The following is a 13487-nucleotide window of genomic DNA, read 5'->3' on the forward strand; positions in this document are numbered from 1 at the left end:
AAGCTTAGACCATACTGTAACATATATAGATACTGTATATATCTAGTGCATACAACTCAGATATAGACATTCTTTACATTGTAGTATACATACTTATCAAAAAGGGAAACAGTGAGTACCAGGGAGCAGAGTGACACCACCCCAACGTGGCGTTTCGGAATCAACCTTTGTCGAGGGGTAGTGTCCACCAGGATGGGCTGAGTATTTATATTTCTATCCACCAATGATCATGCTGCAATATAATTACCTCTTACCCTCATACCTGCAGGTGCCCGGCTTGTGTTGGCGCATGTGAAGACGGGATCTTCTGGGCTCCGCTCACTTCCAGCGACGCGTCACAAAGAGCAGGTCAGCTGACGTTTCATTGTATTTTTGTATTACTTGAAAACGTTAATAAACCTTGAATATATAAAAAAAAAAAAAGAATCCTTTAGCGGGCCCAGATTCTGACACAAAAATGGGCCCCAAAAGTCCAGCAGAATACAACACCATACTGCTAGAAACAATCACAAAAAAAGTTTGTAAATTATATCATTTATGTGGACAATGATAACAAAATGATTGAGGGTGAAATAAAAAATGTGTTCCTTAAAAAAAAAAAAAAAAAAAAAAAAGCATATATCATAGCAGCATGAATATTATAAGTGTTGGGTAAAGCTAAAGGTGCAATTAATATAGGTGCAATTAATTATATTTTTATATAATATCTATGTTCTGTGTAAAGATGGCCGGCCCTGGGGGAATGCACTATATGCACTAAGCACTTTAATAGTGTTATGCAGACCAAGTCCCATTTTTGGCCAGTGCGCATGTGCGGGCCGCCGGCCTCTGTTCCTTGCTGCGCACGTCATCTCAGCGGGGCGGGGCGGCTGTCCAGGTCAGCTGTTGCTGGCCCGGTCAGCTGACCTGCTCTTTGTGACGCGTCGCTGGAAGTGAGCGGAGCCCAGAAGATCCCGTCTTCACATGCGCCAACACAAGCCGGGCACCTGCAGGTATGAGGGTAAGAGGTAATTATTTTGCAGCATGATCATTGGTGGATAGAAATATAAATACTCAGCCCATCCTGGAGGACACTACCCCTCGACAAAGGTTGATTCCGAAACGCCACGTTGGGGTGGTGTCACTCTGCTCCCTGGTACTCACTGTTTCCCTTTTTGATAAGTATGTATACTACAATGTAAATAATGTCTATATCTGAGTTGTATGCACTAGATATATACAGTATCTATATATGTTACAGTATGGTCTAAGCTTGTGAAGTGTTATGCCAGGGTCCAGTGTGACACTTCTTGGTGTCTTTCACCCACTTTTGTGGAATTTCTCCATGTGTTTTAAATAAGTGCATTAATAAAATTGTGGTTTTTGTATCTTGAGTAAATGACTCCTTATTTTGTCTTCTTTTTTGCTATGGTTAGTGGGAGTTCATAATAGCAGTCCTTATTTTGGGTTATATTTGATATTATTCTATATATTTTAGGGCATTATACCCTGTGTATTCAGTATTATTTCATCATCATTTTATATTCATAACCCTTTATGTGTTTGAGGTTTACACAAATACTAAGTGTACTGTAGCACATTTTTCTGCCCTCGTAAGTGCATACCACATATCTACATCTAAGTGGTGTACCATTTTGTTACTGATAAAGTCTTAAAGGCCTATTTACTGTAAAAGGTGAGGCAAAAGTACACACCTGCTGCTGTTCTAGACAAATACTGTTTTAAGCGTAGTGAAGCGTATTGTACTCCTCTCATATACACACTAAGTATGTCAGGCAGAGAAGTGCCAGGATGTGCACAGAGGAGTGGCAGAGGCCTAAATTCATAAGGCAGAGGTCACAGCAGACTAGGGGTGAGTGGCAGCAGGAGTCTCAGCGAGAGGCCTGAGCTCCCGTTATCAGCTAGCGGTCGTGTTTCGACCAGCAACCCATCTGCCATCATCGATTTGTTAACACGGTCATCCACTTCATCACAAGTGACATCTGACACCCCCAGTCAACAGTCGGTGGGTTCCTCAGACACAACCCTCAGTTGGCATGGCCCGGGAGCAGTCCCTGTCCTCCCATTGCCTTTGTCCTATGCTGTTCCCTCTCCTAGAGAAGCATCTTATGCTGTGGGTTCAGCTCCACTATTTACTGAGGACGATCTAATAGAGGACAGTCAGCAGCTACTGGACAGCCAAGAAGGGGAGGAGACATCTGCTGCTTCCTACGCAAGAAGGGATGAGGAGAGTGACGTGGGAAGCGGTTGCCAGGGTTCAGGGTCCTGAAGCAGACACTGTTGGGGAACCTGAGGAGGACATCAGTGACGTGCAGACACAACTCGATGATGATGAAGCCGATTGCAATTGGGAGCCAGGTGCAGAGGGGGCTTGATCATCATCAGGAGAAGAGGGTTGCAGGTTTCCCGTGAGGCAGCAGCTGAGCCAGCAAGGCGGTAGCACGGTTGGCAGTCAGCGTGGTGGCAGAAGTGGAAATTCAGGAGACAAATGTTCCCAGGAGAAACCACTTGCTTCGCGGCAGCCTTCCTTCCCGGGAGGTAGTGCCAGGGGTCCCTGGAGATGGCGCCAGTAGCAGTCAGTTAGTGCAGACTGCAGGTGGGAAAATCAGCTACTCGGTGGTGTGGCAGTTTTTCATCAAGCATCCGGAGGAGGTTAACATAGCCACATGCAAGATATGTCGGCAGAAGGTGAAGCGTGGCCGGGGTCCCAAAGTTGGCACCACGGCCCTGCGTCAACATATTCTGGGAGAACCGTGGCTCCGATGTAGTGGTCCAGCCTGCTGCATCACCCAGTGGCCAGCTGCTCACTTCTTCAGCCAGCCAAGGCTCCACCACCTCAGCCGAAGGGAGCTGTGTGTCATACCCTCCTTCTGTCGCTCCAGATGCTCCTGCTCCTCCAATTTCGAGTCAGTCATTCCGCCAGCAATCCATCGGCGAAGCCATGTCCAAGAGACAACAGTATGCGCCCACTCATCCAATGACGCAGTAGCTGAATGTGCTCCTAAGTTGCTGGTGTTGCAGTCCCTCCCTTTTCAAGTGGTGGACTCTGCACCTTTCAGAGAACTGATGGCTTGTGCCGAGCCGAGGTGGAGAGTCCCAAGCCGTCATTTCTTTGCGAAGAAGGCAGTACCAGCCCTGCACAATTTTGTGGAACAGAAGATGGGCCAGTCCTTGAGCCTGTCGGTGTGTAGCAAAGTGCATGGCAGCGCCAACGTCTGGAGCTGTAACTATGGTCAGGGACAATACATGTCCTTTACGGCTCACTGGGTGAATGTGGTTCCTACACAGCCACAAACCCAACTTGGACAGGTCATGCCATTCCCTCCTCCACGCTCTCAGACAGTTGGTTCTGTGACAGTGTGAGACTCTGAATCCTCATCCTCTACCGTGTCCTCAGCCTCTACTGCACGGACAAGTCTCAGTGGCCCTTCAGCATACCATGTGTGCAGGGCACGGCGGTGTCACGCTGTTCTTCACATGGTTTGCTTTGGCGAATGAAGTCACACAGGGGAGGAACTGCTAAAAGTCATTCATAAAGAAATCGGAGCATGGCTTACTCCATGAAAACTGGAAATGGGAACCATGGTGACTGACAACGGGAAGAACATCTTGCATGCGCTGCGACAAGGAAGGCTGAGCCATGCACCCTGCATGACACACGTGTTGAATCTGGTTGTAAAGCGGTTTCTGAAGTGTTCCCCCCCATTTGCAAGACATCCTAACAATGGGAAGGAAACTTTGCATGCACTTCAGCCACTTACACCGCCAAGCACACCTTCCTTGAGCTGCAGCATCAGAACGGTATCCCACAACATAGTCTGATTTGCGTTGTTGCCACACGTTGGAATTCCACCCTCCATATGTTGGACCGACTATACGAACAAAGAAAAGCCATCACCAATTTCTTGATGATCCAAGCAGATAGGAGTACTCCCCTGTGTAACTTCAATGTGAACCAGTGGCAGCTCATACGTGACACCTGCCGTTTGTTCAGGCCCTTTGAGGAAGCCACATTAGTCAGTCGCCAGGATTATGGGATGAACAACGTCATTCCACTGCTTCATTTCCTACAACACCTGTTGGAAACAATGGCTGGTCAGGGCTCTGGAGATGTGGCGCCTACATCTCACATCCATATGAGCCCTGTGGGGGCTTAACTGGAGGAGGAGGGGCACAGTGGAGCACAGTTTAGGTTTCCAAAATGGGCGGCGTTTCTAGTCATCTCACAGGAGTACCAGGAGCAGCCAGAGGAGCTAAAGGGTTATGAGGAAGGCGAGACAGAGGACCCAGACACACCGTGGCAGTATGCAGTGGAGATGGAGACAGGGAGTGCCTTTGAGTCACTTGCACAAATGGCACGATGCATGCTCTGCTGCTTGCATAATGACTGCCAAATTGTCACCATTTGGCAGCGGGATGACTTCTGGCTCTCCACCTTATTGGACCCTCACTTCCGGCACGAAATGGGGGCCTTTTTTACACCCACTGAGAGGGAGGACAAACTGACCTACTACAGAGACATCCTAGGTAGTCAGTTGCCCGATGCCTATCGGTGCCATTGTCCATCCTCTCACAGGTCTGAATCGGGGGACCTCTGCGCTCACCTCCCACTGCCATGGCTGCTGGGGAGGGGTGGGGTGGCAGGAGCAGTACCAGCTCCATTATCAACAGCCTAAGTCTACAGTCGGTGATGAGTAGCTTTCTTCACCCGTATAGTGAAGCAACTCATCAGCAGCAGGTAGACCTGGAGCAGGACCTGAACCAGCAGGTGGTGGCATACCTTGACATGGCCATGCCAACAAACCTTGAAAATCCGCTGGACTTCTGGGCAGCCAAACTTGATTTAAGGCCGCAACTAGCAGAGTTTGCCCTGGAAAAGCTATCCTGCCCGGCCAGTAGTGTGCCATCAGAGTGGGTGTTTAGTGCGGCCGGGGCCATAGTCACCCAAAGGCAAACTCATCTGTCCACGAAAAATGTGGAGAGACTGACCTTTGTGAAGATGAATCAGGGATGGATTAGCCAGGATTTCCAGCCACCAAGATGACTCAGAGTAGATTGACCATGGTGCCACACCAACACTTCACAAATATGGATAGTGCCAAACAGATTTACTGCGCTGCTCCCCAGTTACAGACATTCCTCTGCATCAGACCTTTTTTCACCCACCTTTGTCACCTAGTACTGGTATTGCCACCCACCACACCAATCTGTGACCGGGTCACTTTCAGCACTCCTGATGGTGCTGCTGCCACCTCCAGGATATCCTGTCTTATTCTGCCACCATATGTTCTCCTCATGCTGCCGCCACCTCCACGCTGTGTCACTCAGCCACTATATGGTCTCCTCATGCTGCCGTCACCTCCAGGGTGTGTCATTCAGCCACTATATGGTCTCCTCATGCTGCCAACACCTCCACGCTGTGTCATTCAGTCACTATATGGTGTCCTCATGCTGCCAACACCTCCACGCTGTGTCATTCAGCAACTATATGGTCTCCTCATGCTGCCAACACCTCCACGCTGTGTCATTCAGTCACTATATGGTGTCCTCATGCTGCCAACACCTCCACACTGTGTCATTCAGCCACTATATGGTCTCCTCATGCTGCCAACACCTCCAGGCTGTGTCATTCAGCCACTATATGGTCTTCTCATGCTGCCAACACCTCCACGCTGTGTCATTCAGCCACTATATGGTCTCCTCATGCTGCCAACACCTCCACACTGTGTCTTTCATCCACTATATGGTCTCCTCATGCTGCCAACACCTCCACACTGTGTCATTCAGCCACTATATGGTCTCCTCATGCTGCCAACACCTCCACGCTGTGCCATTCAACCACTATATGGTCTACTCATGCTGCCAACACCTCCACACTGTGTCATTCAGCCACTATATGTTCTCCTCTACTGCCGCCAACTTCAGGTTTTGCCATTCAGCCACTATATGGTCTCCTCATGCTTCCGCCACCTCTAGGCTGTGCCATTCAGCTATATGATTTACTGATGCTGCCGGGCCTGGGACATTACCTAAAAAAAATTATGGTAGCACTATCTGCCACAAATCTTCAATTTAAATTTGAAAATTTATTTTTTAATCTTAGGGATTGTGTGGCCCTATGGTCTCCTTATGCTGCCGCCAACTCCAGGCTGAGCCATTCAGCCAGTATATGGTCTCCTGTTGCTGCCGCCAATTCCAGGCTGTGTCATTCTGCTAGATTATTGTCTCCTCATGTTTCCGCCACCTCTATGCTCTGTAATTGTGCTGCCATGGGACTCCTTGTTAGTTTGGGTTTTGTGGTCATACAGTATTTGTTCAAAGTAAACCCTGGGACATTAAACTTGGGAGTCTAATATAAATCTTTAAAAAATGTATGTAATCTTTTCAAGACTGAGGCCCTATGGTCATCTACATCATATGACCTGTGGAATTATTACAAGAATCCAGTGAAACCGCTTGGAGCGATAACAATGAACCATAACTGATTAAATTAAACATTTGCGCTTTCATAGTAAGGGGACGCTGAGAGGCAGGGGCTGGAACGGGTGGTATCTCGCCAGCTCGATGCTCACCAGAATGGGTAATGGGTAACATTAAAATAAATTCAAATGAAATTAAATAAAAATTACATAAAAAATCTGCCACATCCAGATGCTCTGTGGCAGTGATTCTAATAGCAGTGCCACTGATCTGCATGTCATACTGAATAACAGTATTATTTCACTAACACAGCACACACCCTATGTGTATTAGAACAAGGCAAAGTGTTCTATACCCCTATTGAGCCTCTCTGTAGGCCAGAAATAGCCGTTTTTAATAGAGATTAGCTGCAAATAAATACGTTCCGAACCGACTTTTTTTGGAAAATTCAGTGAATCGGCGAATCTAATTTTTGAGAAATTCGCTCATCTCTAGTAATGAGCATCAAGTAGTCATAGGTAGTAGATATATCCACCATTTCCTCCTCCCTCCCAGACCACGTGATTGGCAGAAGCTTCCAAATGTCAATCAAATTGGACTGGGATGGAGGAAGGCGAGCAATACTAAAATATATTGTGTCTCCTCCCCCATGACTAGTGCTCCTTAACACACAGCACAGGGGCCACATCCCCATATCTAAGGTACTGAAACGAGAGTGAGGGGAGCCAAAAAAAATAAAATAATTAGCAAGTCCTCATACGTCTCTGTCAATGTAAAAATAAAAGTTATGGGAAAAAACACAAAAATGCAAGAATGAAAATTGTTTTGTCCTTAAATGGGTACTCCGCCCCTAGACATATCATCCCCTTTTCAAATGATAGGGGATAAGATTTATGATCGGAGGGGTCCCGCCACTGGGGACCCCCACCATCTCCCTGCTTGTGACATCACGGTCACGCCCCATTTGGGCTGTCATGGCCATGCCCCCTCAATGCAAGTCTATGCAAGGGGGCGTGATGACTGTCACTCCCCTTCCATAGACTTGCATTGACGGGGCATGGTCGTGATGTTACGAGCGGAGCCCCGTATCGCCAGTCATCCGTCACGGAGCGAAGTTTGCTCCATACAACGGATGTCTGGGGTGCCGTAGCCGAGATCGTGGGGGTCCTAAGCGGCGGGACTCCCATGATCAGACATCTTATCCCTTATCCTTTGGATAAAGGATAAGATGTCTAGGAGCGGAGTACACTTTTAAAGGGGTTAAATAAATAATGTCTTACCATCTTCTACAAAGAATACCGGATTGTATATGATGGTATCCGGGGAAGCTCCTCAGATCAAACATCACAAAACTAACTTGGGAACTTCTCCACCCCTGGGGTATCGTGGTACTTAGACTAATTATACTCAATGTCCTTCTGTGAACTCCCAGGATGGTTACCACAGGGGCTTCACACAGGGGCCACAGCAACTCGGGGCCAGTGGAGGTTGTTAGTGACACATTTGGGATCCTCTGCTATAGGACTATAACAAATATAAGAGAGAGAAGCCATGAAACGTGTGTCTGATTCCCATAGACTGGGCGCGGTCATTGGTAAGTACTGTAGAGCTCTGAGACGGTGATGGTCGATTCTTGGACGGGCAAATGTGAGGATAGAAAGGGACACTAATATATCACTTCTGTCCACCAGACTTGTCACTAAGTGGACAAAAACTTTTGATCTGTCCTTGGGAGACATCTACAACGAGCGCTGCCGTGCCCTTCACTCCTGACTCTAATGTCTATGAGAAGAAGACCTCCCTTATGAGACCGTCTTGGTCAGGTGACACGAAACCAAGAGAGAATGCACCCGATCTAAGCTTTCCATATGTTTCTATAAGAAATCAAAAGTTATTTTTTTTTGTAATGACTCTTCCCATTAGAAGTGAGCAAACCCATCCACCCAATGCACCAAATCGCCGGGTCTCACCACCAGATGGAAACGTGGCCCCTGGTGCTCAGACTTGTCTACGTGTTTTCACATTATTCTACCCGGGATCACATTCTGTGTCTGAGAGTTTTCTTGCGCAAATGCCCCATGTGATGAAGCTTGTGCAAGGTCCTCGACCACACGTGAATCACAACGCCCCATCCCTGGTCACCAAGATAACAGATACCTGAATGCCCCGTCCCTGTGCAGAAAGATAAAAAGAAAACCCAAATGCCACGACAACAGGAAAAACGACCCCGCTATCCCCATCATGGCAGGTGGCAGCACTAGTCCTATGTATTCAGCCAAGGCAAATTCAATGTAACTAATAACACACAGGCAGCTGTACTGTTCATTAGTGTTGCTCGCGAATATTCGCAATGCAAATTTTATTCGCAAATATCGCATATTCGGGAATTCGTGAATATTCGCGAATATTGCACTATATATTCGTAATTACGAATATTCGTATTTTATTTTTCACAGTACACATCACAGTGATCATCCCTTTCTGCTTCCAGCTTGTGTGGTGTAAAGAAGCCTCTAATACTACTGTGTGAGACTGGCGTGTGAATGTTTGCATATGCGAAAATAAAACGAGAATATTACGAATATGCGAATTTAGCGAATATATGACGAATTTTCGTCCATATATTCGCGAATTCGAATATGGCCTATGCCGCTCAACACTACTGTTCATGTCTTTTATTGAGAAACAATGAGTAAACATCCACAGTGCAGGAGATAAAGTAAGTGAACCCTTTGGTATTGACTGCATTGATTACTGAACATATGTCATCTGATTGTTCTCTAAGTCACAGATATTGACAAATACAGTGTAAATAAACCTACAACACAGACAGTCTTATTGTTTATGTGTTTTATTAAGCACATTGAGTAAACATCCACAGTGCAGGGGGAAAGGAAACCCTTTGGTATCACCTACATTTCTACATTGATTACTGACTATATGTGATCTTATTGTTATCATGTCCCAATTATAAGAAGGAAAAAGTTATTGAACCTTAAAGGGGTACTCCGCCCCTAGACATCATATCCTCTATCCAAAGGATAGGGGATAAGATGTCAGATCGCCGGGGTCCCGCTGCTGGGGACCCTGGGGATCGCCGCTGCAGCACCCCGCTATCATTACTGCGCAGAGCGAGATCGCTCTGCACGTAATGACGGGCAATACAGGGGCCGGAGCATTGTTACGTCACGGCTCCGCCCTTGTGACGTCACGGCCGCCCCGGTCAATACAAGTCTATGGGAGGGGGCGTGGGGGTCGTCACACCCCCTGCCATAGACTTGCATTAAGGGGACGGGCGGTGATGTCATGAGGGGCGGAGCCATGACGTCACGATGCTCCGGCCCCTGTATTGCCGTCATTACGCACAGAGCAAACTCGCTCTGTGCAGTAATGATGGCGGGGTGCTGCAGCAGCAATCCCCAGGGTTCCCCAGCAGCGGGACCGCGGCGATCTAACATCTTATCCCCTATCCTTTGGATAGGGGATAAGATGCCAGGGGCGGAGTACCCCTTTAATGAACCTGTAAACCCCTTCATTTTTATTCTCCTCCCCCATTTATCTGTACCTATAAAAACGATTTGCATGAATTTGAAGAGGAATTTTGGACTTTTGTACCTTGTAGATGTGGATGGTTTTGGAACCACACAGCGCCCTCCTCAGGTCAGGCCACAGCATCTTCATAGAGTTAAAGGGGTTATCCAGGGTAGGAAAAACTGAGCTGATTCCGTCCAAAAAACTGCGCCCCCTCTTTTCTCAGGCTGAGTGTGGCATTACAGCTCAGTTGCATTAAGGTAAATGGAGCCAAGTTGTAATACCACACACAGCCTGAGGACAGGGTGGTGCTGTTTTTGGAAAAAAAATAATTAGTTTTTTCTATTCCTGGATAAAGGTCAACATCTGATTCCAAAACACAAATCTTCTTCTTTTTCCTCCTTTCCTTAGTTGATTTCCTTCCTTTGGGTCATTGTCTCCAGTCTCCATCTCTTCAGCTAATGGATGGTCAGCCTTATGTTCTCATACCCCTCTGAATTTATTGTTCCCTCAGTCATGACAAGGCATCCAACCCAGAGGCAGTAGAGCCCCAAACCATGATGCTCCATCTCCCATCCTTCCTTTGCGTTGTGCATTTGAGTTAAAGGGGTTAACCAGCCAAAAGACATCTTATTCCCTATCCAAAAGGACCATCTCCATGCAGCACCTGGCTGTGTCTCCAGTCTGGGAAAGCTCTTTGTTTCTGGGACTGAAGACGTGACGTAACCCCCCCCCCCCCCCCGGTGACGTAACACCACTCCATCATGTTCCCTTCATCACGCCCCCTTCCATAGACATGAATGGAGGGGGTGTGGCATTACGTCACGTCTCCAGTCCCGGAAACAAAGAGCTTTCACAGACTGGAGACGCAGCCACGCATAGAATGCGGTTGCTGCATGGAGATGGTCCCTTTGGATAGGGGATAGGATGTCTTTGGCCGGATAACCCCTTCAAATTGTTTCACTTTTGTCTCATCGGTCCATGGAGCATTTTCCCAGAAGCATTGTGGGTCATCCCGATGATCTCAGATAAACTTTATATGGGACGCCATGTTTTTTGGCCACCAGTAGCCTCTTTTGTGGTGTCCCCACCATTCTTGTTCAGAGTTTCACTAATATTGAAAACATGGACAGAAGATTTTTCAGTCTCTAGAATCTTCTGTAGATCTTCTATGGTTCCCCTGGGTTCCCCCTGCTGCACCCGGCGTTCTTTTAGAGCGTTGTGTGCAGTGCTGAAGGCTCGTGACGTCATGGTCACACCCACCCATGATGTTACGGCCACGCCCTCTCAATGCAAGTCTATGGGAGGGGCGTGACATCTGTCACGCCCCCTCCTATAGACTTGCATTGAAAGGGCGTGGTCGTGACATCATGAGCGGGGCATGACCGTGACGTCATGAGCCGCATCCCCAGGCAACCGGCACCGAGCGAAGTTCGCTCCGTGCACCTGATGTCTGGGGTGAAGCAGCCGAGATCGTGGGGATCCCCATCGGCGGACTCCCCCGATCAGACATCTTATCCCTTATCCTTTGGATGCGGATAAGATGTCTAGGGGCGGAGTACCCCTACAAATCTGGAGATCACTTACGTTAACTCCCTGCACTGTGGAAGTTTACTTAATGTTCTTAGTTAAAGACATGACTTGTAGAGCTGTCTGTGTTTTCAGTTTAGTTACTTTGTGTTTGTCTATATGTGATTTTCAGAACAATCAGATAACATTGTATTAATAGTGATCACTGTGTTCACTTACTTTTTTTACAATTGTAAATTGTCCTTGATTGGTCGGTGTGAAGCCGACCCAACCAGTGACCTATGTTCTTTATGGTAAGTTTTTTAGCCATGTGATCCTCAGCATGGCTGGTGTCATTGATTCTTATTACCACATGGTCCTGTTATGGATACACAAATAAAATGTACATGTAGATATAGAACCTTGTGCAGTATAACCCCATGTGGTGACCTCCCTCTTCTGTATTTGAAGGACTATGTCTGCCCGTGGCCACCATGCTTCTGATGAATGACTCCCATCCTTTAGTCTTCATCTTACTTGGGATCCCCGGTCTGGAGGATGTCCAGTGTTGGATTTCCATCCCCTTCTTCTGTATGTACTTCGTTGCCTTCTTCGGGAACATTATCATCCTCCTGATCATCAGATCTGAGAAGAGTCTTCACGAGCCCATGTTCTTCTTTCTGTCCATGTTGTCGGTGACCGATATCGTTCTGTCATCTTCCACCCTTCCTAAAATGTTGGGCATCTTCCGGTTTAATCTCCGGGAGATCAGATTCGAGGCTTGTCTAACTCAGATGTTCTTCATCCACTGCCATCGAGTCGGGTTTCTTCTTGGCCATGGCCTTTGACCGCTACGTGGCCATATGTAACCCCTTGAGACATTCATCTATTTTATGCAATAAAACTGTTCTTGTCATTGGGATTTCTGTGGTCTTTCGAGCTCTGGTGTTTTTCTTACCTCATCCATTCATTGTAAGACGCCTGATATTCTGTCAATCCAATATCATCCCTCACACGTACTGCGAGTTCATGGGTCTGGTGAAGCTGACATGTGGAGACGCAAAGATGACCAAGTCCTACAGCTTGGTTGTGGCCTTTTTGATGGGCACTTTTGATCTACTATCGATAATCACTTCGTACACCCTAATCCTATATACCGCTCTAAACCTTCCCACCAGGCAGGCGGGTCTGAAGGCCCTCAGTACCTGCACATCCCACATTATAGTCATCTTGGTTTTCTTCACCACGGCCGGGTTCACCTTTATGACCCATCGCTTCGGCCACAACATTCCACCACAGATCCATATCAGTGTTGCCAATATTTACATTTTGGTTCCCCCAATGCTGAACCCAATTATTTATGGGGTGAGGACCAAGAAGATTCGTCAGGGGATCGTCTGAGTCTTGTGCTCTGCCAGGGTTAGCCCGATATTATAAAGTCTGTAGTTGTGATACCAATAGTTATTGTATGTGTAGGGGCTCATATTCCTTCATATCTACTGGGATATAGAAGTTATGGAAGATATAGCAGCTCATAGAACTTCTCAGTCATTCTTCTACTGTTTGGGGTTTGGATATTTCCGGTAACCTCCTTGGCAGAGTGATATAAAGTTCCCCCCAGGTCCAGTGACCGGTGTCATCCATTACTGTCTGACTTCATTTTCCTGGGTAACATATACAATAAGATATTAAAGGGGTTGTTCTACACAATTGTGGGGTATAGAATTGAGCTTGGATAACATTGAGCTGCCCTGATCCCCCACCGTGTCTGTCCTGATGGTCCCCCGGTTTCAGTTGAGCAGAGCTTCTTATTTTTATATTGAAGACCAGGATGATCTTGCTCCACCCTTCACATGTAATGGAATCTGATAAGACTTGAGCTTTCGTAGTCCATCCTTCCTCTGTAGATGTTGGGCACCATAGACAAGAGGGGGAGGCTGATCTCTTCTGTGAATGGTGATGGATTCAGTTTTATCTATATACAGGAGGAGGAGGCTGATCTCTGCTGTGAATGGTGGTGGATCCAG

At 47.2% G+C, this 13487-nt stretch overlaps 1 protein-coding gene across 1 annotated transcript; it reads left to right on the top strand.

The window, feature by feature from the left end:
* The first annotated feature begins 952 nt into the window (after positions 1-952).
* LOC130357541 (olfactory receptor 52E2-like) lies at positions 953-12861 on the top strand. The gene is given in 3 exon segments (XM_056560236.1): positions 953-1000; positions 11932-12268; positions 12270-12861. Coding segments are annotated over 3 exon segments (966 nt in total). The 5' UTR covers positions 953-963.
* Positions 12862-13487: the final 626 nt, after the last annotated feature.

The sequence above is a fragment of the Hyla sarda genome, chromosome 2 (genome assembly GCF_029499605.1).
Source record: "Hyla sarda isolate aHylSar1 chromosome 2, aHylSar1.hap1, whole genome shotgun sequence".
Classification (NCBI taxonomy): Eukaryota; Metazoa; Chordata; class Amphibia; order Anura; family Hylidae; genus Hyla; species Hyla sarda.